The 23,342-nt window shown below is 42.1% G+C and overlaps 1 protein-coding gene across 1 annotated transcript in view; it reads right to left on the reverse strand.

Annotated features, from left to right (window-relative positions):
* Nucleotides 1-23,342, reverse strand: part of MBNL2 (muscleblind-like splicing regulator 2) — a 163,101-nt gene that overhangs the window by 57,921 nt on the left and 81,838 nt on the right. The window contains exon 2 of the mRNA XM_006879567.1: nucleotides 8,192-8,356. Coding sequence (XP_006879629.1) covers nucleotides 8,192-8,356 — 165 coding nt within the window. The remainder of the gene's footprint in view (nucleotides 1-8,191; nucleotides 8,357-23,342) is intronic.

Here is a 23,342-nt window from a genome sequence, read left to right on the forward strand (position 1 = left end):
ACAACATGTCCAAAGTATGTGACACGTAGTTTCATCATGCTTATATAAGAAATGGAGGGGTACACTTGAACTAAATTATAGAAAATACCTTCTCAAAGAAGATTTCTAAAAACATATAAAATACACACTAGGAATGAAAACGTACTTCCATGGGAAACTGAAAGTTAAAAGTTCATGGGTCTTATGAAGATAGTCAATCAGACATATATTTTCCCCTCTTTCTTAATATAATGTGCTTTTCAGTAAAGTGGATTAATAAGAAACACAGGTTAATTTTCAAAAACGTATAGTAGGCATTGCCATTTTGGACAGTAATGTCTTACATCTGTGGAATGCTCCGGCTGTTTTCAAAGTATTCTCCCACAAAGTGTTTTTCCTCTTTAATCTTCTGGAAATCCATGAGAGGCAAGTGCGGCAGGAAGAGCTGAGCCTTCTCGCAGGCGAAAGCAATTTGGAGGCAAAGAATAAATGCACTCCCCGCGCTCAGTGAGGAAGGCCAAGGAGCCTGATGGCCAGGAGGGGCTATTTCCACACCTCTGCACCTGTTAGCATAAGTCCTGGTAGTACAGGGGCTGAAACACTTGATGATTACTGGAAAGGTTGGGACCTGTCGGCCTGGGAGAGATTCCATGAGGATTTACACACTGGAAACCCTGTCAGGCCACTGTATTCTGTCCCATTGGGTCCCTGTGGGTCAGAATCAACTTGATGGACAGGGAGGTTTTGGTTTTGTCATTTAGTGGATTTTGTTGGTTATTTTGTAAGGCAGAGCAAAAAAGAAACACAGATACACACACACACACACACACACACACACACAGAGACAGAGAGAGAGAGAGAGACATACCCACACACACACTTGCCCATCTGTCCTTGGAGCTGACAGTGTTTTTGAGGCGCTGTGTGGAGTGTGCCCACCACCAGCCTCGACTTCCACAGAAGCTGTGTGAGCCAGGCTCTTCTGAACGGCTGTAAAAAGCGGTTGGGGAAAGTGGTTCCCAGATCCCGAATTCAAATGAAATTCCTGAGGTCTTTTCTAGGCCGCCGACAACGTATCCTGGTGTCTGAGCTGGGTTCATAGCCAGCAGCTGAGAACAGAGAGGAGTAGCACCTCCCAGCGATTCTGTTTCTGGAAGCACACCAGGTAGGGGCTGGGAGAACATTCCTGCGGGTTCTGCAGAAGGGCCGGTGCCAGGCTGGCTGTGACGAGCTCCATTCGGGGCCTCCTCATGGCCCAGTGCTCACTGGAGGGCGAGGCCCACAGGAGCCTTCCTTCCTGAAGAAAATCTCGTGGCAGAAATGCTGCTTTGGTTCTTTCACTTCGCTCTGTTCTTCAGCCCAAGTTCAGTTCCTCTGCCCACCTTCTCCCACTCCAGCCTGCTTACATCATAGAGATTAGAGCAGATCCATCTTCCAGGCTTGATCTCTCTCTTATCCACACACACAGGGAGAGGGAGACTCAGGCCTCACCCGCTCCTCACCCAGGGTGCTGCGGAGGGTGATGGCTCCATAGCCTGGAGTACTTCATGGCTCTACATTTTAATCAATTGACTTTTTAAAACAAGATGCTGAGACTTTCACAAATTCACAGAGCTTTTACTTCAAAGGCTAGGTATTTGGCACTCAGATTGAAAGATTTAAAACATAAAGTCTTCTAAGCCTCCGTTCTTTACCAGAAGCAACTCTAGAGGGCAGAATTCTTGATGCTAGACTGTAGCCTTAAGGATCGTCTCTGTAAGGCTCCCAGATCCCTCACCTAGATTACTACCCACTTGCCTCTATCTTGTATGTACATGAGGAATATTGGGGGGTGGAGGGGGTTGAGTGTTGGGTGGGAGGATACTGGAAAGAGCAATGAAGAATTAATGTTAAATTGGAAAAAAAACTACTAGAAGGAATACGATGAAGGAGACTTTTCAAATAGAGTGAACATAAACCAGAAGAATTGTAAGAGGGAAGAAGGGTTTTCACTTACCCTCATTCTTTAGTAAATATCACTAAAACATGGGGCCATTGCAACACACATGCACTGTCTGAATGGCATCCCAAAGAGCGAAGAACAAGCAAAGATAATTGGCTTTCACAGACATGCAGAAAATAACGAGGACTCAGCAACAGAGAGGGTGCCAGTGATGACAGCATTGTGAACCTCAATACACAGGAAATACAGATCCACTCCCCCAGTGACTCCATAGGAGAAAAATGGACAGTCTTCTCCCATTGTGGTTTGCAGCCCTGGAAGACTCAAGGGAGGCTGCTAGAATTCAGAACCAATTTGATAGCAGTGAGTTTATTTTTGGTTTTGTCATAGACAAGAGAACAGAAAGGCCCTGAAGGCCAACAGGTGGGTGCAATGTTGTGAATCAGGTAAAGGTAACATGTAAAAAGCAGCATGATACTTGCAGCAAGAACAAACAAAGGCCATGAGCTATCCCAGAATTTGATGTGCTCATAGAACTGACAGATAACTTGAGCCTTAATGGAGATGGGACAAGAAATGTACAGTGGAAAAGCTTTAATGGGTTTTAAGTAAAAGAGTAATATGATCCTGCTTAAATTTTAAAAAGATTGCCTGTGGTTGCTATGTGCAAGATAGATTGGAGAAAAGCAAAATAGGTTATTGAAAGGTTAGAAAGGATATGCTTATAAAACATTTGGGGCAAAAAGGTCGAGAGTGGTTGAGACCCAGGTTTGGGGATAGAGAAGCATATCGACTTGAAAGTAGGTATCAACAGACCACTTGCTATTAGACTAGATACGGGTAACCACACTAAATCTGCATAAACTGGGCTTGAGCCCGCTGTTTGATGGTACCATGTACTGAGATGAAGTTGTGTAAAGAAGAATTTGAACTTTAAGTTTGAAGTTCTGAAAGATCTTAAAAAGGAAAGGTGAGTTTAGTAAGATGCTGGATATCTAAACCTAAGATTCTGAGGAGAGTTTTGAACTGGAACCACACAATTGAGAGTTCTTGACTAGAGAAAATTTCCAGCCACAGAAATTGATGAGATGCCTAAGGGGAGAGAGAGAGAATAGATGCTTCCTAAGAAGTTCAATATACAGCAGTCTGGTAGAGGAGATACACACACACACACACACACACACACACACACACACACACGAGACAGGAGAGGATTCCACAAAGGAGGGAATGATTGCACATGCTGAGAATTGCCAAAGAAAGAATGAACAAACTGAAAAACAAAAAGTGGCTTGCTAATATGGAGATTATTGAGGACTTTGATTGGAGAGAATTCAGTAGCGTAAGTCCTGAGGTGGATGGAGGTTTCAAATGGGGGAAAAAATATCTACAGTTCTTTAGAGTTTAGCTCAAAAACAGCACCAGCGGCTTTGTGTTTATTTATTTATACGTGCATTAGTTTCTTGCGGCTGCTGTAACAAATGCTGGAATCCCGATTGTCTAAAATAACAATGCATCTGTTCTTGAACAGTTCTGGAAGCCCAAAATCTGAAATCTGTTTCACCAGGATAAAACCCAGGTGTTAGCAAGACTGTCTAGAGGACTCTCAGGAAAATCCATCTCCTGGTGGCTGCTGTCACTTGTGGGTCACTGCCGCATCACTGTTATGGTCACACTGCATTTCTCTTCCTTTATTCTGCATCAGTTCTTCTTCTTCTCTCTCTTACAAGGATACTTGTGATTACTTTTAATCCACGAGAATTTTCCCATCTTAAAGTTCTTAATAATATATGTAAAAAAAATCTGTTTTCATAGAAGGCAACATTCCTAATCTTTGGGGGCCATTGTTCACCAGAACGACCCCTGGTAGGACAGTGCTTTATGCGTTGGGATGCTGACTAAGCAGTTGGCTGTTTGCATGCACCAACGGTTCCAAGGGAGTAAGAGGAGCAGACTGTTACTCTACAGACTGACAGCCGTGGATGCCCAGTGGAGGGTCATCGAGTTGGGATAGACCTCAGTGGGTTTGGTTTTGATCAGTCGCACCAGCATATCAAGTCACCAATGTATGTCCAAGCATCTAAACTAGTTAATTTGTAGGGATATTTGTAATTTTAAATGTAAGCATTTAAAAAAAAAAATCCAACCCTTCTTATGGTTTTGAAACCATTATTCAATATTTAAACTTGACAATTTTTTAAAATTGTTGTTTTGTTATGTGCCACTTGCAACTCACAGCGACCCTAAGTACAGTAGCCCTGAAACTTGTTCTATCCTGTGCCAACCTTATTGTCTCTGACACACCTACCCTCATTACCCCAGTCACTGAATCGCTCCATCTCATCGAGAGTCTTCCTTTCTTGCACTGTCCCTCCACCCTTCCAAGCATGACATTCCTCTCCAACGACTGGTCCCTCCTTGCAGAATGTTCAAAGTATGTCAGAAAAAGCTTCAGAATCTTTGCCTTCAAGAAGCAGCCTGGTTTCACCCTCTATAGGACAACCCGCTTGTTCTCCTAGCAGTCTATGGTATATATTCAATACTCTTTTCCAGCACTGCAGCTCAAAGGCATCAATTCTCCTATCATCCCTAGCCACTGTCCAGCTTTCTGACACATAGCAAGTAATTGCACAGACCATGGCCTGGATTAGGGCACACCTTAGTCTCTAGTCTTACATCATTGCTCTTCAGTACTCTGGCGAGGTCTCCACTTAACAAAAAAGTCAGTGATGCAGACCAACTAGCCACCATTTGAGGGGAAATGTAGCAATCTGCTTCTATAAAGATTTAAAGCCTTTGATACGCAATAGGGGAGTTCTCTTCTGTCCTGCAGGGTCATAATGAGTTGGAGGTGATTTGATGGCAGTGGATTTTAGGCTACTACATTGACCCTAGTGGTTCTGACTTCATTCCTGTAAACATTATTTAGTATACAAAAGCAAACTATTTTCAGCATTTTTGGTAACTTAATAACTCCTATGTCTATATCAATAAAGAGTATCATGTATTATACATGTGATACCATGTTAAATAGAATGTCTATTTTTGGTGTTAAAACTTTATGTTCAGAACTTTATGTTAATCCTTACATCTCAGCTAACTCCCACACGTTCTTTAGGATGAATCTACCCACCTTGTCCAATTTCATCACTTCCTATGGCCAGAATGACTGCACTTCTACCCTTGGTCCGATTCCCTCAGAGGACTTACCTTTCTTGTTAATTTGGAGGTCCCTGAGCTTAGCATTTATACCCGCCAGTGGAAAATCGGAGCTGCAGCAGAATTGCTAACAATTTCAGCTGTCCTCCCCTCTTGTGGACCACCTCCTTTCTTCCCCTTCTGTGCTGCCCCCAGATGCACAATAGAGTAACCCAACACTACTCCCTAGTCCTTCTAATTTAGAGACTTTCAGAACTCTACAGCTTTGCAAACAATGAAGACTGATTTTTTAAACAACAGCCTTTTGTGTCTGTACTCTGTTTAAAAAAAAACACCAAAAAAATAACATAGCTTGCTTTTGACAAATAATTCACCAATGTAAATGAAATCCACTAAAGTCAAAGGCACTCCTTTACTCCTGGGCCTCATTCTGAAAACAATTTCCAGATCTTTAAGGAAATACTTTCAAATGCTGTGAAAACAGGGAGGAAGAATGTTACACAATACATATTCATGTAGTTAACTCCCTTGGGTGTTTAATCTGTGGCCATTGTCACAGCTGCCACCCACTTTGCATACCTCTCTGAGATGGGCGTAAATGACTCAGACAAAGTCTCCTTTTCTAGGCACTAAGGGCCTTGTGACATTTTTCTCTGGGGCTGTGGTCAGACTCAAGCTCAGAACAGACCTGAGAAGGAGCCCAAGCTGACGTGTGTGAATTTGAATCCCAGCTCCATAATTGATTCCCTGCAGGATACAGGGTAAATCATTTCACTTTCTTGGGTTCTCACTTGTCGCCTCTCTAAAATGACCCCACTGAGTCACATAACTTTTCAACTACTTTGTTAAAATATGTGGTGGGCAGTAAGACCACTTATTTACATAGGCTCACAATTCACTTGTTATGTGTTGTTGAGTGGACTCCGACTCACAGTGACCCTTTGGGCAACAGTTTTGAACCCTGCTCTATCCTAAGCCAATTTCATCATCTCGGATACACCTGTCCCCATTACACCAGTCAGAGTCAACCCATTCATTCCATCTAGCATCCCCCTCTCATGTGCTGTCCTTCCACTTTTCCAAACATGATGTCCCTCTCCAAGGACTGGTCCCTCTGAAACATTCCCAAAAAGTTAGTCAGATAGAGCTGCAAAAGCCTTGCTTCCAAGGAGCAGCCTGGTTTCATCCTTCCCTGGACAGACCTGTTTGTTCTCCTAGTAGTCCATGGTATGTATATTCAATACTCCAGCACGAAAACTCAAAGACATAGATTCTTCCTATATCATCCTTAGTCATTGTCTAGCTGTCTGATCCATGCAAAGACCACAGCCTGGATAAGGCACACCGTAGTCTCCAAACAGACATCATTGTTCTTCAGTACTCTGGAGAAGTCCCTGACAGCAGATTTTCCAAATGAAATTTATCTTTTGATTTCCTGGTTGCTAGCTGGTACCAAGAGTATTGACTGTGGAGTCAAGTAAACTAAAGCTATTAACAATCTCAATCTCTTCACCATCTATCATGATGCTTCCAACTGACCCAATGGTGAGAATCTTAATGTTGAGCTTCAATCCACAATGAAGGCTGCAGGCCTTAAGTTTTTGCAGCAAATGCCTCAGGTACTCCTCGGTTTTGGAAGCATCAGTTTGTATTACTGCATAATGCAGGTTGTTGGTGAGTCTTCCTCCAATCCTGATGCCACATTCCTCCTCCTGGATGATTTCTTCCCGCAAACAGATTGAAAAGGTATGGAGATAGGATATAGGATGCTTTCTTGGTGTACATTTTTCCTGATTCTGAGCCATGCAATATTTCCTTGCTCTGTTCTGACAACTCCCTCCTGGTCCAAGTTATAGGGTTTATATAAACACAGTCAAGTGTGTCAGGATTCCCATTCTTCTCAGAGTCAGCCACAGTTTGTTGTGATCCACACAAATGCCTTTTCATAGTCAATGAAACACAGATAGACATTCCATTGGTACTCTCTGCTTTCAGCCATGATCCATCGAACATTGGCAATAATTTCCCTAGTTCCATGGCCTCTTCTAAACCCCGCCTGCACATCTGGCAGTTCTCCGTGGATGTTAGACATCGAGGAAACCCGCAGGTTACATTGGACAACTGGTACTTGCCCTTCATCATTATGTAAATTTGCTTTCACTTTGAAACAGTTCAACCAATCCCCATAGCCAACAATTTCTCCATCACAATCAGCTTTGCTCCCCTGTAGCTTTTAAATCGTGGAAATGGTTTCCAGACCTTTCTTACACTAATGCACCTCACCTCCACCAAACACACACTGCCATGGAGTTGATTTCAACTTAAAGCAATCCTGTAGGACAGAGTCGAGCTGCCCCAGAGTCTTTCCCGGGCTGTAAACTGTTGCGGAAGTAGACTGCTCCGTCTCTCCTCCTCAGCATGATGGTGGGTTTGCACTGCAACCGGAGCCAAGTTCTTTTTTTTTTTTTTTTTACTACCCAGGCTCCTCCTTGAGCTAAACAAAAAGCCTACCGGTTGAGTGGATTCCAATTCATAACAACCCTCCATCAGATTTCCAAGATGATACATCTTTACAGGAGGTGACAACCCAGCTCTCACCCTGGGCCTGACGGGGGTACTGCAGCAGCTGCTCCTGCTTTGCATGGCAGCCTGACAGGTAAGCCCAGAGCCACCCAAGCCCCTCCTCACACCAAGGGAAGGCTAAGCAAGAACTGTATGCACTTGTTATCAAGGCACCTCCAAGTCTAACTGAAGGACACACTTACGACCTGAGCTTGTTCATAACCCAAGGACTGACTGTATTTCTACTCTAAGACGGAATTGGAATACAGCTTTTACTGAGGAGAAAGAAAGGGAGTGGTGCAGGATTTCCAAGATATTGATTAGAATCTGCCTTTGCTAATTGTCTCCCCACACATTTTTCCATTTAAAAAAAAAAAAACCCAACAGAAAACCAACATAAGTAGTTTCCGGCATCTATTTTGCATCAGGGCTATTTGCTCTAATTGTAGTGACGTGACAAAGCGGAAAGAAGACCACTTCAGGTCACTGGGATACCGTCTCTCCCAACACTTTAATCATCGAGCCTGCCGTTAGACGACGTACACTCACCACTGGATGAAGTGGGGTTCCTGGAAACATGAATTGCATCTGCTGGGCAAGCATGGCTGCTGCAGTTTTTTGCTGGATCAAATTGTTCCTCCCATTAATTTCTAGTTGAGTTTTTAAATGTGTTGGAGGGTGAAGATACTTGCAGTTTTCTCTTGAACAACGGCCCTGTAAAAGAAACATTTGGTTTTAGATGTAAGTAGCTTACAACTCTATTGGCAATCATTCCACAATCGTTCCATATACAAAAGGCAATTATTCAGAGTGTAGGTGCACACATGTGTGCATTGGGGTGGGGGGGAGTGCACGCTTTACATGTTTATTGAGGTTGCCTCACATGTGTAGAACAGAAAACAGGTTCTTATTTTGTTTAACATTTTAAAAAAATTTAAAAATTATTATTATTATTAGCGCGTGTGTGTGTACCATCAAATCGGATCTGTCTGGTACTGGAGGAGATTGTCCCTCCTTCTCCAGCAGAGCATCTGGTGGATTTGAACTGTGCATCTCTGGGATTGCAGTGCAGCTTCTTGCCACTAGGCCACCAGAGCTCACCTGTTTTACATTTTTTAACAGAGAAAGACTCCGCAATAACCTGCCTTATGCAGATAACACAACTGTGCTGGCAAAAAGTGAGGAAAACGTGAGGCAGCACGTATTGCAGAAGATCAAAAACTACAATCTTCAATATGAGTTACATCTCAACATCAAGAAAATGCAAATTCTCACCACTGCAGTAATAGGCAACATCATGATCGATGGAAGAGATGTTTAAGTCGTCACTGATTCACAATCAACACCCATGGGAACAGCAGTCAAGATATCAGAAGATGAGCCGCACCAGAGCAATGTGATGTCCAGGACATTTCCAAAGGGTAAGAAGTGAGGATGCCAGTTTAAAGACTAAGGTTTGCCTGACGCAAGCCATGGTGTTTTCTATTGCTTTGTATGCATCTGAAAATTGGACAGTGAAGAAGGATGACCAAAGAAGATTCGATGTCTGTCAACTGTGGTGCTGGTAAGAGTACTGGATATATCATAAAGTGACAAAGGAACAAACACAGCTATTGGAGGAAGTGCAACCAGCGTGTTCCTTAGAGATAAGAATGGTGAAACTCCGTCTCACATACTTTGAAACATCATGCTGGGGAAGGTGTAGGGTCAGAGAAAGAAAAGAAGACCCGCCACCAGACTGATTGGCACAGTGACTGTAACCATGGGCCCAGGCCTGTTGGAGATTGTGAAGAAGGTGCAGGATAAGGCAGGGTTCACACCGGTCTCTCATAGTCACTACAAATCACGGCTGACTCAACAGCACCTAACAACAACAACAAACGCTCCCAATAGGCACCCCCCCCCCAAAAAAAAAGGTACTGTTGAGGGCCAACACAGAGAATTCTAGACAGGAAGGAAACCAAGCAGAAGAGCAGGCTTTGTGGGACCCACCGGAAAGTCTTTGAACTTGCTAGACGCTGGTCTGTGCACGCTGGGGTGATGTCACAGTATGAATGCTAATGTGATACATTTGTGCACTCAGATATATAAGACCTTCCTAAATGAACATGTTCTAGACTGGGAGCTCTAGTAGCCAATGGTAAGAAACTGCGTTTGCAATTAGAAATGCAGGGGGTTCAAACCCACCAGTTGCTCTGTGGGAAAATGATGGGCAGTCTCCTCTCATGTGATTTACTGTCTCTGAAAGCCCACCGGAGGGTCAGCTATGTGTTGATTCTGATAGCACAACAGCCCTCCACACACACGTACGTTCAACAATGGCACACAACCACAGCAAGATTGACTGAAGACATCCCTCAATTGTTCAGTTTCTTTTATGAGACAATGGTGGTATAGGAGAGGATGTTTATCTATAATACACACATAGGGAACATTTCCAGGGATAAATATAAGTAGTGATTGATTAGCTCACCAATGACAGCAATTGATCACTGCACAAAATCAGCCACTTAGGTCCCACTGACCTCCATGTCAGATGTATTACATTTGATATAATTATATGACATAGTAAAGAATTCTTATGACCGATTCAAGTTAACAATTGGACATTAAAACTTGCAAAGAGAAAAGAAATGAATAAAAAAAATAATTAGGTGACAGGTATGCATAAAATAGGCCTGACAAGTAGTTGTAAATCGTAATGTTTATGCTAGTTTTCCAAAGTAGCCATTGAGAGAAACATGTTTGGGTAAATTACACAATTTGTGAAATAAAGCAAAGCAAACTCTGTAAACCAGCATGAGTATTATCATTCCCTAAAGAACGAGGCCATTTGCAACCAAGGGGAAAAAAATATGGGTTTGTTTACCAGATAAAGACTAATTTCTAAAAAGCAAGCTTGCTACATTTGTGGAAACAAATGTGTTTACAGTCATCTTCGTTCTCAACATCTGGAGTCCTCACTCCACTTCCCACTAATTTCAGCGGCACTTTTGACAGTGCGGGAGTGTGTTGCTTCCCCTGCCAGGGAGAAGGTAGATGTGGGCCCCAGGCTCAGTCCTGGTGTCTGTGCTGGTCAACTGAACGCTATCCTGAGGGCCTACTGTTGGTAGCACTAGCAGTTACATCACCTTTTACAGGGAAGAGATAGAAATTTAGGGCATAAATATTTAGGGCATCAGGAGAAACGGATCCTCATTTTCTGCTAATAAATGCCTTCAGAGGTCACTGTCAGCATTTCTCTAGCATCTCAAGTTCACACTATGGCTGCTTCATTCAGCTTTCCATGTAAGAATATGGACCTTTACAGCAGACTTTCCAACACTTGACTTTATAAGATGCACATAAGTAAGTGGATTAGGTTAAGTCTTGGAAAGTCACCTCTAACGATCTGGAGTGCATGGTAGTGCAAATTATTAACCATTAACATGCTCTTTGCTCACAGAAATGTGGTGGTTCAAGTCCACTCAGAGACACTTCAGCAGAAAAGCTTGGTAACAATTTGAAAAGCGCAGTCAAAACTATGTGGAGGATTGTTCTAACTGGACACATTTGGAGATGTCATAAGGTAAAGTTGGCTCAGAGGCAATAAACTTGACCTTGTAACAATACACGTAAACAGAAACCACAACTGGGAAATAATCTGAAGAGAAACAGTCTAGAAATTCCACTCTCTCTCTCCATGTACTTCTCTCAGCAAAACTTATGGTTTGGCAGATTCTCTGGGTTCCTTGGGGCTTAACAACTTGCTCTAGGAATTTGGATGCAGGAGTGGCATCCAATTCCTAAATAACGTGCCTCTGGAAACTCTATGAACTTTGAGAAACCACGATAGCTATCAAAAGGCTTCAGGACTCTTGGTCATGGCATCACTGTGAGTCATGCATGATTCGACTGCAATCAACAAAAACAACAACAACATCTCTTATTTATTTACCTCTCTGAATTCCATCGATAATCACCTAAGTCTTTGCTAATAGATATGAACATTCAAGAAAGCAATGAGATTGGACCAACTCCTTGGACATAGGTCTCTGACTAGGATCCCGGTTGGCTACATTTTGGTCAGTTACCTCAATACAATCTAATCATGTACGGTGGGAGAAAGCCATCAGGCACAAAAACATAGCTGTTGTCCCGTCAGTTGTTTTTTGTTATGTAACATCAAGTTGGAACCAATTCATAGCTGAACCTCCAGTGCGTTTTCAGGGAGTTATTCATTTGAAGGAGTTTGCCCATCTTTCTCCCATGGAGAAGCTGGCAGATTTGAACCAGGGGCCTTTGGGTTGGCAGCACAATTCGTTACCACTAAGCCACCAGAGCTCTCCCATCAGTAGGAAGAAGAAAGAAATAGAATGGCATTTCATGTCTAGGTGATAAGTCACCCCAACCTGCTCTCCAAGTACCTCAATCTGAATGTTCCTTATGCACAAACACTTCAGCTGGACATTGATACCCAAACAAGTTGATGAATACAAGGTGAACTTAAAGGTCTTTATACATAAACTCACAGATGGGTCTAATGAAAGTAATTGAGAAATGTACCAGTTTGACACTTAAGCTGAATTGACTCAATAATTGTCAATGTGGTGGGTAACTTTTAATGTAGTGCTTTGGAGCTGCACCTACAACTTTATGGGCTACTAAAAACCAAGAATGCAGGGGAGCTCTGGTGGCCTAGTGGCAAGAAGCTGTACTGCAATCCCAGAGGTACACAGTTCAAATCCACCAAATGCTCTGCCGGAGAAGGAGGGACAATTTCCTCCTGTATCAGTCAGATCTGATTTGACGGTACATACAAAAAAAAAATGAATAAATAAAATAAAAAAAGAACCACACCAAGCATGCTTGCAGCAGCAATAACTTTGTAAATTATTATCTAACTTGGGAGGGACTGGAGAGCATTATGCTTAGTGAATTAACTCAGTCCCATAAGGATAAATATTGTATAGAACCATTATTGTAAAAGGAGTATAAGGATCCAGGAGGGGTGGGAGATGCTGGAAGCAGAGGGATGTGGACGTGCAGGGGGATGGAGGGATTAATCATTGGGTTGTACAATTTGATGGGGGAAGGGTGAGAGAAATTGAAAGAACTTGTTCAAACTAGTTGGAAAATAAAAACAGCAAGGGAGAGGGGAATGGGGAATGAAACTGATAGTGAGATTAGCCTTTCTGAGATCTCCTCCCACTGGGGAGGGTCACTCACAGTAGCAGGGATAAAAAGACAGAGTATGTCTCTTAATGTTGCCATAACAAAAATAAAACTCTGTAGCGTTAAACAAATAGAAATTTATATTCTCATACTTCTGGAGATGAAAAGTTAAAAAAAAAAATTTCCATTCATTTATTGTTCCACTTTTCTCCCTGCCCACCCCTCCCCAAAGTACACTCTTCTCTTTGAAAAGTAAAGGAAACATTTTCATTGTTTTACGATCCCTTCCCCCAGGTCCACTCTACTATGCAGCCTTCATTCTATGACAATAATACCTTATCACATATCCCTTTTAAACAGTTTTCTCCCTCATCTGTTTCTGTTTATTTGAAAAGTAAAAAGAAAAAAATAAAAATACAGTGTACTTATAAATGCTAGGGTGTTTGAAAATAATTTTTTTGTTGTATGTATATATAGGAAAACATATACCAATACAACAATTTCTACTTGCACAATTCAGTGACAATGATTACATTCTTCAAATTGTCCAACCATTCTCACCATCCTTTTTCCAATTAGTCCTTTACCACTGATGTCAACTCACTGTTCCATAAGCTTCCTACCTGATCTTTCAAGCGACTATTAAAAATCTGGTCACATTTTTAAATGATCAAGTATTCACTTTTTACTAATTAAACTACTATATGCTTTTAACACAACACTTCAAGAGATATTTTTAGTTTAAAGTTCAAAGCTTATTTTGAGCAATTATTGCAGAGTTTCATTCCGCCTCAATGATGTAAGAAAACCTAGATTCCATGTTGTTGTTGTTATGTGCCACTTGCGACTCATAGTGACCCTATGTACAACAGCCCTGAACCCTGCTCTATCCTGTGCCAATTGCACTGCCTCCAACACACCCATCCCGATTACCCCAGTCACTGAATCAATCCACTTCATAGAGGGTCTTCCCCTCCTGCGCTGTCCCTCCACCCTCTCAAGCATGATGTCCCTCTCCAAGGACCTCTCCCTCCTTACAACATGTCCAAAGTATGTCAGACAAAGCCCCAGAATCCTTGCCTCCAAGGAGCAGCCTGATTTAATCCTCTCTAGGATGAATCTGGTTTTTTTTCTTGGTACATTCAATACTCTTCTCCAGCACCACAGCTCAAAGGCATCAATTCTCCTTCATCCTCCCTAGTCATTGTCCAACTCTCTGATGCATAACAAGCAACTGCAAAAACTATGGCCTGTATCAGGCACACCTTAGTCTCCAGACAGACACCATTGCTCTTCAGTACCTTGGAGAGGTCCCTAACAGCAGGCTTTCCCACTGCAATACTTTTTTTTTTTATTTTCTGGCTACTGGTGCCAAGAGTGTTGACCGTGGAGCTTGAGCAGACTAAAGTTGTTAACAATATCAATCTCCTCACTATACATCCTGATGCTGCCAATTGGTCCAGTGGTGAGAATCTTTGTCTTCTTGACATTGAGCTTCAATCCATACTGAAGGCTGCAGTCTTTGACCCTCTGCAGAAAGCATTTCAGTTCCTCCTCAGTTTCAGCAAGCAGGGTTGTGTCATCAGCATAACACAGATTATTAATAGATCTTCCACAAATCCTGATGCCACGCTTCTCCTCATAGAGCCCAGCCTCTCGGATAATCTGTTCTGCATACAGGTTGAAAAGGTATGGAGATAGGACACATCCCTGGTGTACGCCGTTCCCAGTTTTGAACCATGCAGTGTTTCCTTGCTCTGTTCTGATGACTACATCTTGGTCCAAGTATAGGTTTTGCATTAGAATGATCAAGTGTTCTGGGATTCCCATTCTTCTCATAGTCAGCCACAGTTTGTTATGATCCACATAGTCAAATGCCTTTGCATAGTCAATGAAACAAAGATAGACATTCTTCTGGTATTCCCTGCTTTCAGCTAAGATACACCTAACATCAGCTACAATATCCCTAGTACCACGACCCCTTCTAAACCCAGCCTGGACTTCTGGCAGTTCTCTGCTGATGTGCTGTTCCAGTCATTTTTGGATAATCTTCAGTAGAATCTTGCTTGCATGTGAAATCAATGATATTGTTCTATAGTTTCCACACCCTGTTGGGTAACCCTTCTTTGGGATGGGAACAAATATAGGTCTCTTCCAGTCAGTAGGCCAAGTGGTTGTTCTCCAGATTTCTTGGTACAACTTGGTGAGCACATCCAGGGCAGCATCTGTTAGCTGAAATACGTGAATTGGTATACCATCTATTCCTGGGGCCTTAGTTTTTGCTATTTCCTTCAAAGCAGCTTGAACTTCTTCCTTCATCACCATAGGCTCTTGTTCATATGTTATTTCATTAAATTCTTCTCTGTCTGCCAGTTTCTTTCAATACAGTGACTCAGTATATTCTTTCCATCTTCTTTTAATACTTTCTGGATCATACACTATTCTGCCTAAAGCATCCTTAATTATAGCAACTAGAGGTTTAAATTTGTTCTTCTGTTCCTTGAGCTTAAGAAATGCTGAGTGAGTTCAGCCCTTTTGATTTTCCAACTCCAGCTCCTTGCACATTTCATTTTAATATTTCACTTTGTCATCCCATGCTGCCTTTGAAATCTTCTGTTCAGCTCTTTAGTATCTTGAATTCTTCTCTGTGCTTTGGCTTCTCTGCGCTCCAGTGCCATCCTCAGAGTTTCTCCTGACATCCATTTTGGTCTTTTTTTTTCTCTTCTGTCTTTGTAATGACCATTTGCACTCTTCCTGGATGATACGTTTGACATCCTCCCACAACTCGTTAGGTGTTCGCTCATTAGATTCCATGAACATTTGAAATTCTGTTCTGTCATTCCTCTTAATTTTTTTATTATACTAGTTTATTTACAAAATTCAAATACATCATTTTTTTTCACACCAGTTCCTTCCCATTTCCCCTCAACCCCCTCCACCAAATTGCATGACCCCATGATTAAAAGTTTACAAAACATTTTTCTTTCTCCTGTTAGACAAAAATTCTTTTTTAAAAAATTATGATAATCTCTTCATCTGAAAGCTGTCAAAATATAATGAGTTATCTTGCATAATAAACAATTTGTAAAGAAGTTTTGGTGAAGGCACAAGATATGTTAAGTTCTTTAAATCCATAAAATTGTTAAATTGTCAAAATATTCAGAAATGGGTGCCTTGCACTATTGGTTTTTTTTGGTTTCCTGGAGTCTTAAGCAACTATATAAAGGCTAAGATGACATTTACAATATCTAATGGAGAATTTCTTTATCATGAGAATGAATGTAATTTCCTAACCTTATCACCTACATACATTTAAATAATTGATCATTCCCATGCCAATCAATTTAGGGATGTCTATCTCACTTTCTTCTTAAAACAGTGGTAATGAGTCCTATTTTACAAAATAGCAAATGCGTTCATGAAGGTTAAGAGACTTTCCCATGGTCATATGACTAGTAAGTGCCAAAATTAGATTCCAAATCCAGGCCTATCTGACTCAATGACTTTATTATGCCAAGCTATTTATTAGCAATAAAGTTTAGAATGGATAAAAAATGTATTATTAGCTTCATAAAATAATATGTCGAACAGTAAGATTTAAAATAAAATATGAGAGGATTTGTGAATAGAAACATATTATTTCATTGGGTCTATTCATTGAGAATTCTGGGTGGCCTAGTGGGTTTATGTGTTGGACTGCCAGCCAGTAGGTAGTAGTTCAAATCCATAGAAGATCCATAGGAGAAGGAAGAGGCTGTCTACTCCCTTTAAGATTTACAGCTTCACAATCCCAATGGAAGGTTTCTGTAAGTGGGAATCTCCTTTGGTAGGAGTGGGTTTCTGATATAAATAAAAGCCCCTAGGTTTTCAAAAGGTTAACAATTTGGCTGCTAACTGAAATATTGGAGGTTCAAGTCTATCCAAATGCACCACAAAAGAAAGGCCTGTGATTTATTTACCAATATAAGCTATTGAGCTGGAGGAACCCAGGTCTGCCCTGACACATGGGAGGTCAGTGTGAGTTGGAGGTAGCTTGATGGCAACTGGGTTTTTGTTTTGTTTGTTTCTTTGTTTTTATTAATTTTAATGCAAGTTTACAGAAACTTAGGGTTTCCAGTCATTCTTTGTTGCACTTTTCTCCCTGCCCAAACCTTCCCCCCAATTCACTCTTCTCCTTGAAAAGTGAAATTCTTTCATTGTTATACAATCCCTTCCCCCAAGTCCACTCCACTGTGCAGCCTTCATTCTGGACTCCTGTTATGCCATTAATACCCAGTCATATACTCCTTCTAAACAGTTCTCTCCCTCAGCTGTGTCAAGGCAAATCATTCCTCCCCTCCTTCTCTGTCTTCCCTCTACCCTGATGTCAGTCCTGTTTTACAACAGTGTCCCTGTGCAATATTTGTCCTTTTGTGACTGAGATATTTCACTCAGCATAGTATCCTCCAGGGTCAGATGGTAACTGGATTTGTTTTGTTTCACTTATTCAATACATTGGTAAAGAGCTAAAGACTGGTTAACCATGCAGAGGCTAGGGGAAAATGACTGGGTTCATAACCTGATTCTATCCCGTCTTACCTGCATTACATTTGAATGAACTACTTACTAATTTTTTATAGTTCACTTTTAGAAATAAGCACAAAATAATGATTATATCTTCTTCTTAGTCACTGCACCACAGGAGAATGCACAGATTGGAGAAAGATGCTTGGCTCATAGTAAGCACTCAATAAATGCAGGAGAAAGATGGGTGCTCTCTGCCCATGTGGCTTCACAGCCTCTGAACATCTGCTAGAGGGCCAGCATGACAACAAAAATGATCTACAAAATGGAAAGTGCTTTAACATTGTATTTAATGTAACATTATATGTATAGGGTGGTGATTTAGCAACACTTTCCAGCAATTTGAGGTTCCTACAGAGTCAACTTTTCCTCCAAAACATGAAAAAATTATTTAACTTGGTTTAATCTAGTAGTTTATATCATACCTTTAATTCTACAGGACATTTCTGCAACTAGCCCTATTTATGACTGAACTGAAGTTCAGTGTAATATCAGCACTTTGAAATAGATTACACGGTGGCCACATGAGCTGGGCTAATTAAAACACTGGGAGACTCTAGGTAGGAGACCCTGTAGGAAATGAAAACCCCAAGGCAAAGATTGCTGTCAAAATACAATGAGTTCTCTGACACAGTAAACAATCTGTAAGGAAATTTTTGTTAAGGCGTAAGATTTGTTAAGATCCGCATCACTGCACAAAAACTGTTGATTATCAAAGCAAGTTGTCATATCCGAATGGAGAGGGCTAGTGCCACAATGTAAAACATCTTTGTGTATCATCGTCAAACAAAACCCAAGCGTCAAAACAGAGTCTCCTGACATTAGCCCAAGAAATGAAGATAAACATCTCTTGAACAAATCCTCATGGCCAGTCAGATGTGTTGGGTTTTGTTTTTTAATTCTCCTCTGTTTATCTCTTGACTAAACAGTAACTGTTGGGGTCAGGGAAGTAGGGGTCCAACCTTGAGGACTGGGGATTGGCACAGCTCTGTGATGAGGAGGAAGATGGGGTCACTGATCCATTGAACTTGTGAGGTAGTCAAAGGCAGAGAGGGGCTCGGGTTACAGTCCATGTCATAGGTGAATTGGAGGCTGCCCTCCTGGGTCACATGGCCCTCAGGGACTGTTACCCACAAGTGTGAGCTTACCAGATGTGGAAGCAGTCCATGGTTGCTGGATTCCTTTCATTCAACAGATATATACTGAGATTTTACTACATGTCAACCATTGTGCTAAGTTCTAGCTACACTATGGTGGTGGTGGGGGGGGGTGGGGAACCCAGATATGAAGACTTCACAAGAAGCATCTGGTCCAGCAGTGAAGACAGACATTAAGCCAAATGCAATTTCACCTCATGTTCAAGAGCAAGATGGCCTTCCAGAGTTTACAAGACTGTAATGCGCGCGCGCGCGTGTGTGTGTGTGTGTGTGTGTGTGTACACCATCAAATCAAATCTGATTGGTACAGGAGGAGATTGTCCCTCCTTCTCCAGCAGAGCATCTGGTGGATTCAGACTGCACACCTTTGGGACTGCAGTGCAGCTTCTTACCACTGGGCCACCAGAGCTCCTTGAGACTGTAATTCTTATCAGATCAGATCATTGGCTCTTCTCTTCCACAGAGTCACTAGGTGGGTTTGATCTGTGAACCTTTCTTTTTTTAGCAGCCTATGCTAAATGTTGCATCACCAAGGCTCTTTATTAAACAAAGGATGGCACAAATAAAGATACTATTCTAAATCGAGATACGTATTCTAAAGGAAATTACTGAGTGAGGATGGTAAGATAGAGATAAACTAGAAATAGTTGGGCCAGGCAAGGTTTCTCTGAAGAAGTAACTTTTAATCTGAGATTTTTAAATAGAAATGAGAAGGAATTTGAGGAGGAAGTAAGTGAAGGCGTGTGTGTTGTGTGTGTCTGTGTGTGTGTGTGTGTGTGTGTGTGTGGTGAGAGCATTCAGAGGAATAAAATGTGCTAGGAGAATGTCCCATATGGGAATGGCAGGCAGTTTTTTGACACATAAGGGGCTGTGGGTAGAAGTAGAGGGAATAAGAGATGAGTAGGAAGTAGTAGGCAGGAGCTGGATAGCAAAGAACTTTGAAAGTCAAGTTAAGGAGTATGGGCTTCACTGCCATGGAATATTTTTAAGCCAGAGAATGAGAGCAGATTCACGCTTTATGCTACATGTAAATCTTGCCACGCTTATTAGGGTTCCTATTTCTAATTTTATTACAATTGCATTATTTGGAGATCATCATTTATAAAGCAGTAACAATTACAAGAGTCCACATAGAATCTGTATCCTTTACCTACAAAAATAATCCCCATTCTAAGAATATTTACATTAGGGAGGGTGGTTAGCATCAGGTCAGAATTTCAAAGCTGAATTAAATTTGCTGAAGTAAGTGACCGTGGAAAATTCAAAGGTAGAATACCCACGTTGATTCTCAACAGAATGAAGAGGATACTAAAGAACTCTAATACGCTTGCATTTGGCAGAACAATAGAAACAGCTATCAGAATTACATGGTCATTAAATCACATGGTGTGGGACGGAATACAGGCAGCTTTGTGGCTAAGAAAAGATTCCAAAATCAGGTCGGTGTGAGAATGCAGGGGATGAAAAGTATAATTGGGAAATTTGATTGACTAATTGCTTATTTTAAAACAAGTAATTTTTAGAATCCTTTCCTAGTAATGCTTCTAATAGAAAAAGTCAATTAAAATCTGGAAGCAAAAAAGAAAACAGATTAATTAGGAAGTTGTAGAATGAATTGACAGTAGGAAGTTTTGCCCATAGTAATAACAAAATATCTTTTTGGTTTTCCATGGGAAAAACAATGGCTTTTAAAAAAATTATTATACTAGTTTGTTTACACATTTCAAATGAATTTTTAAGTGATTTAAAATGCAGATGGCTAATAGGTCTCTATTGTATGTACTCTTGTTAAGTACTGTCCAGTCCTTTCTGCCTTGTAGCCACACTGTGTGACAGGGTAGAAAGTGAAACCTTGCTCCCTAGAGGCAAGGATGGTGAAACTTCATCCCACATACTTTGAGCATGTTGTCAAGGAGGATGGCGTGCTTGGGAAAAGACGTCATGCTGGGAAAGGTCAGGAAAGAGAGGAAGACCCTCTTTCATCCAGTGAGGTGGACTGGACACAGGGACTATAATGATGGCTTGAGCATGGGGGAGGGGGAGGATGACCAGGATGGGGCAAGGTTCTGATTTCTTTGTTCTTCACAGGATCACTGTACATCACCATCGACATGAAGGTATCTAGCATCAGTCTTCAAAGGACATAGAATAGTCTGTTAGGAGTTTCACTGCTAAACCAGACGCTGTGCCTCTCAGCATGTTGAATCTACAAGCTACAATTTTGGGGAAAGATAGACAGTCTCCTCTGTGCAATTTACAGCCTCAGACATGCAGTGGAGGGCTAGTTATGAGTCAGTGCTGCCTAGATGAAATGGAAGAAGAAGAGAGAATGTTTTACAGGAGCAGATGGACTACTTCGCTTCTTCTCTCTGGAGCCACCTGGTGGGTTCGATCTGCTAGTCTTTCTGATAGCAGCTGAATGCTTAACATTGTGCATTGGAGCTCCTTCCTGTATGTGTAACTCGGGAGAATCTGAACTGTACATTTGCCTGCAGTGATCTGCAGATTCTGAACAGGTTCGTTATCAGGGAGAAAAGTTCAGGTTAGGAGCCAGGTCCACTCCCTGCCACGCTGCACGCTGCAGGTTAGAGGGGCAGCCTGGTTCTTATTTCTGGAATGGCCGCTTGTTGCTGTCATGGCATGGCGGTGCTTTCAAGCCCCAGACCCAGCTGGGGAGGCCCAAGGGCTGACCCAGGGCAGATGGCACCTGCTCAGAAATCAGCCTGCAGCAGTCCAGCCTGCTCGTGACCACAAAGCTGGCCACAGAAACAGGCCTGGGAAAGCGGCTCAGATTCCCCACGTTCCACACGCATGAGACCAACTTCCTGCAACTCCCCCAGAGGCCCTGGCCCCAGAGTCACTTTCCGGAAACCTAGGGAACTCTGGTGACCTCTTGGTAAGGAATTATGCTGTCAACCCAAAGGTATGTGGTTTGAGTCCACCAGCTGCTCCATGGGCGATCAACTCCTGTGTGATTTAGTGACTCTGAAAACCTGCTGGAGGGTCACCTATGAGTTGGTACCAACTTGACGGAATGCAACTACAACAACAACCACCTGGAGAAAAGGTGCAAGCAAATGGTTAAGGGATACTGTCTGCAGCCAAACTGCTTGTGCTCGAAACCCACGTCTGCCCTTCCCACTCAGATAAGACACTCATTTTGCACCTCTAGTTGCCACATCCAGAAAATGGGAAGAAGAGGGATCATTCCTACTCTATAGGTTCTTTATATAATTGTGGTTTGAGGGAAAGTTAACAAGGCATATTGATTTGTCAATTAATCATTCAAATACATTTTATTCCATATCATTAATACCCAGTGTCTGATCACTCACTCTTTCCATGGAGTCTTTTCCTTCACTCATCTTAGTAAATGTTTATTAGCTGTTTATTTTCTACTCTCCTCCTCCTCCTCCTCCTTCCTGTTAACAAGAATGACTCTATTTGTGTGTAAACCATTATTCAGCTTTTTAGAAAAGTGGAGTCAGAACCGATCCATAGCTGACCCTCCAGTGGGTTTTCAGAGACAGTAAATCATATGAAAGGTGACTGTCTATCTTTCTGCCATGAAGTAGCTAGTGGATTTGAACTGTGTGTCTTTGGGATATTGCAATGCAGCGTCTTACCACCAAACCACCTTATGTGCTACTGAGTCACCTGAGACTCATAGCAACACTATGGACAGCAGCTCTGAACCCTACCCTGTCCTGAGCAGGACACACCTACCACCACTGCACCAGTTACTGTATCAACCTATCTCATCCTGGGTCTCCCTCTCCTGCACTGTCCATCCACCCTTCCAAGCATGACGCCCTTCTCCAAGGCCCTTTTTCTCCTGGCCGTGTGCCTAAAGTATATGAGATGGAGCTTCAAAATCCTAGCCTTAAGGAAATGGTTTCACCCTCTCCAAGACAGATTGATTTGTTTTCTTGGAGTTCAAGACTCTTCTCCAGCACCACAACTCAGAGTAATTGATTCTTCTGTCATTCTTAATCATTGTCCAGCTCTCTGAAGCATAATAAGTAATTGCGGAGACCATGGCCTGGATTAGGTGCACCTTAATCTCTAGACTGACATCGTTGCTTTTCAGCACTCTGGAGAGGTCCCTGACAGCAGATTTGCCCAATGCAATTCATCTTTTGACTTCCTCACTGCTGGTGTTAAGAGTGTTAATTGTGGAGCCAAGCAAGTTGTAACTGTTAACAACCTCAATCTCTTCTCCATCTATCAAGGTGCTGCCAATTGGTCCAGTGGTGAGAGTCTTTGTTTTCTTGATGCATGGCACATAGTAGATGAAAATACATTACAATAAAACTACTCCCCATGCTTAGTAATCTCTCACTTTGCTTCTTTCTGAGCACCAGTGATGAACCACTCAGCTGCTGACTACAAAGTTGGTGGTTCAAACAACCCAGTGTCTCCATAGGAGAGAGCCCTGCCGATCTGCTTCTGTGGAGATCACAGCTTAGAGAATCCCAGGAGGCAGTTAGCTCTGTCACAGGAGGCCATGAGCAGAGCTGAGGGCTCCACCCAACAACAGCATGCTTCCAACTGGCTCCTTTACCATCTCTTAACCCTTTGCTGTTCTTGTTCACACAAGCAGTGCCAACTTTGATCATTTCTCTCTTCAAAAGAGCCTCAGATCTGCTTTAATTTTATGTTTCCTCAGCAAATACTTGCCAGGACGAATCAGCATGTCGTGACTAGAGTTTGAAGGAGTTTGGTAAGACAGTGGGGAAAACCTGGTGGTGGCTTCATACCGGAATTCTTAGAAATGGGTGTACATGTGTGCCCCTATTGTCTTGACTGTACGTATGAGCACACAG

This window comes from Elephantulus edwardii, unplaced genomic scaffold (genome assembly GCF_000299155.1).
Source record: "Elephantulus edwardii isolate Elephantulus edwardi_28Jun2011 unplaced genomic scaffold, EleEdw1.0 scaffold00004, whole genome shotgun sequence".
In the NCBI taxonomy this organism is placed as follows: domain Eukaryota; kingdom Metazoa; phylum Chordata; class Mammalia; order Macroscelidea; family Macroscelididae; genus Elephantulus; species Elephantulus edwardii.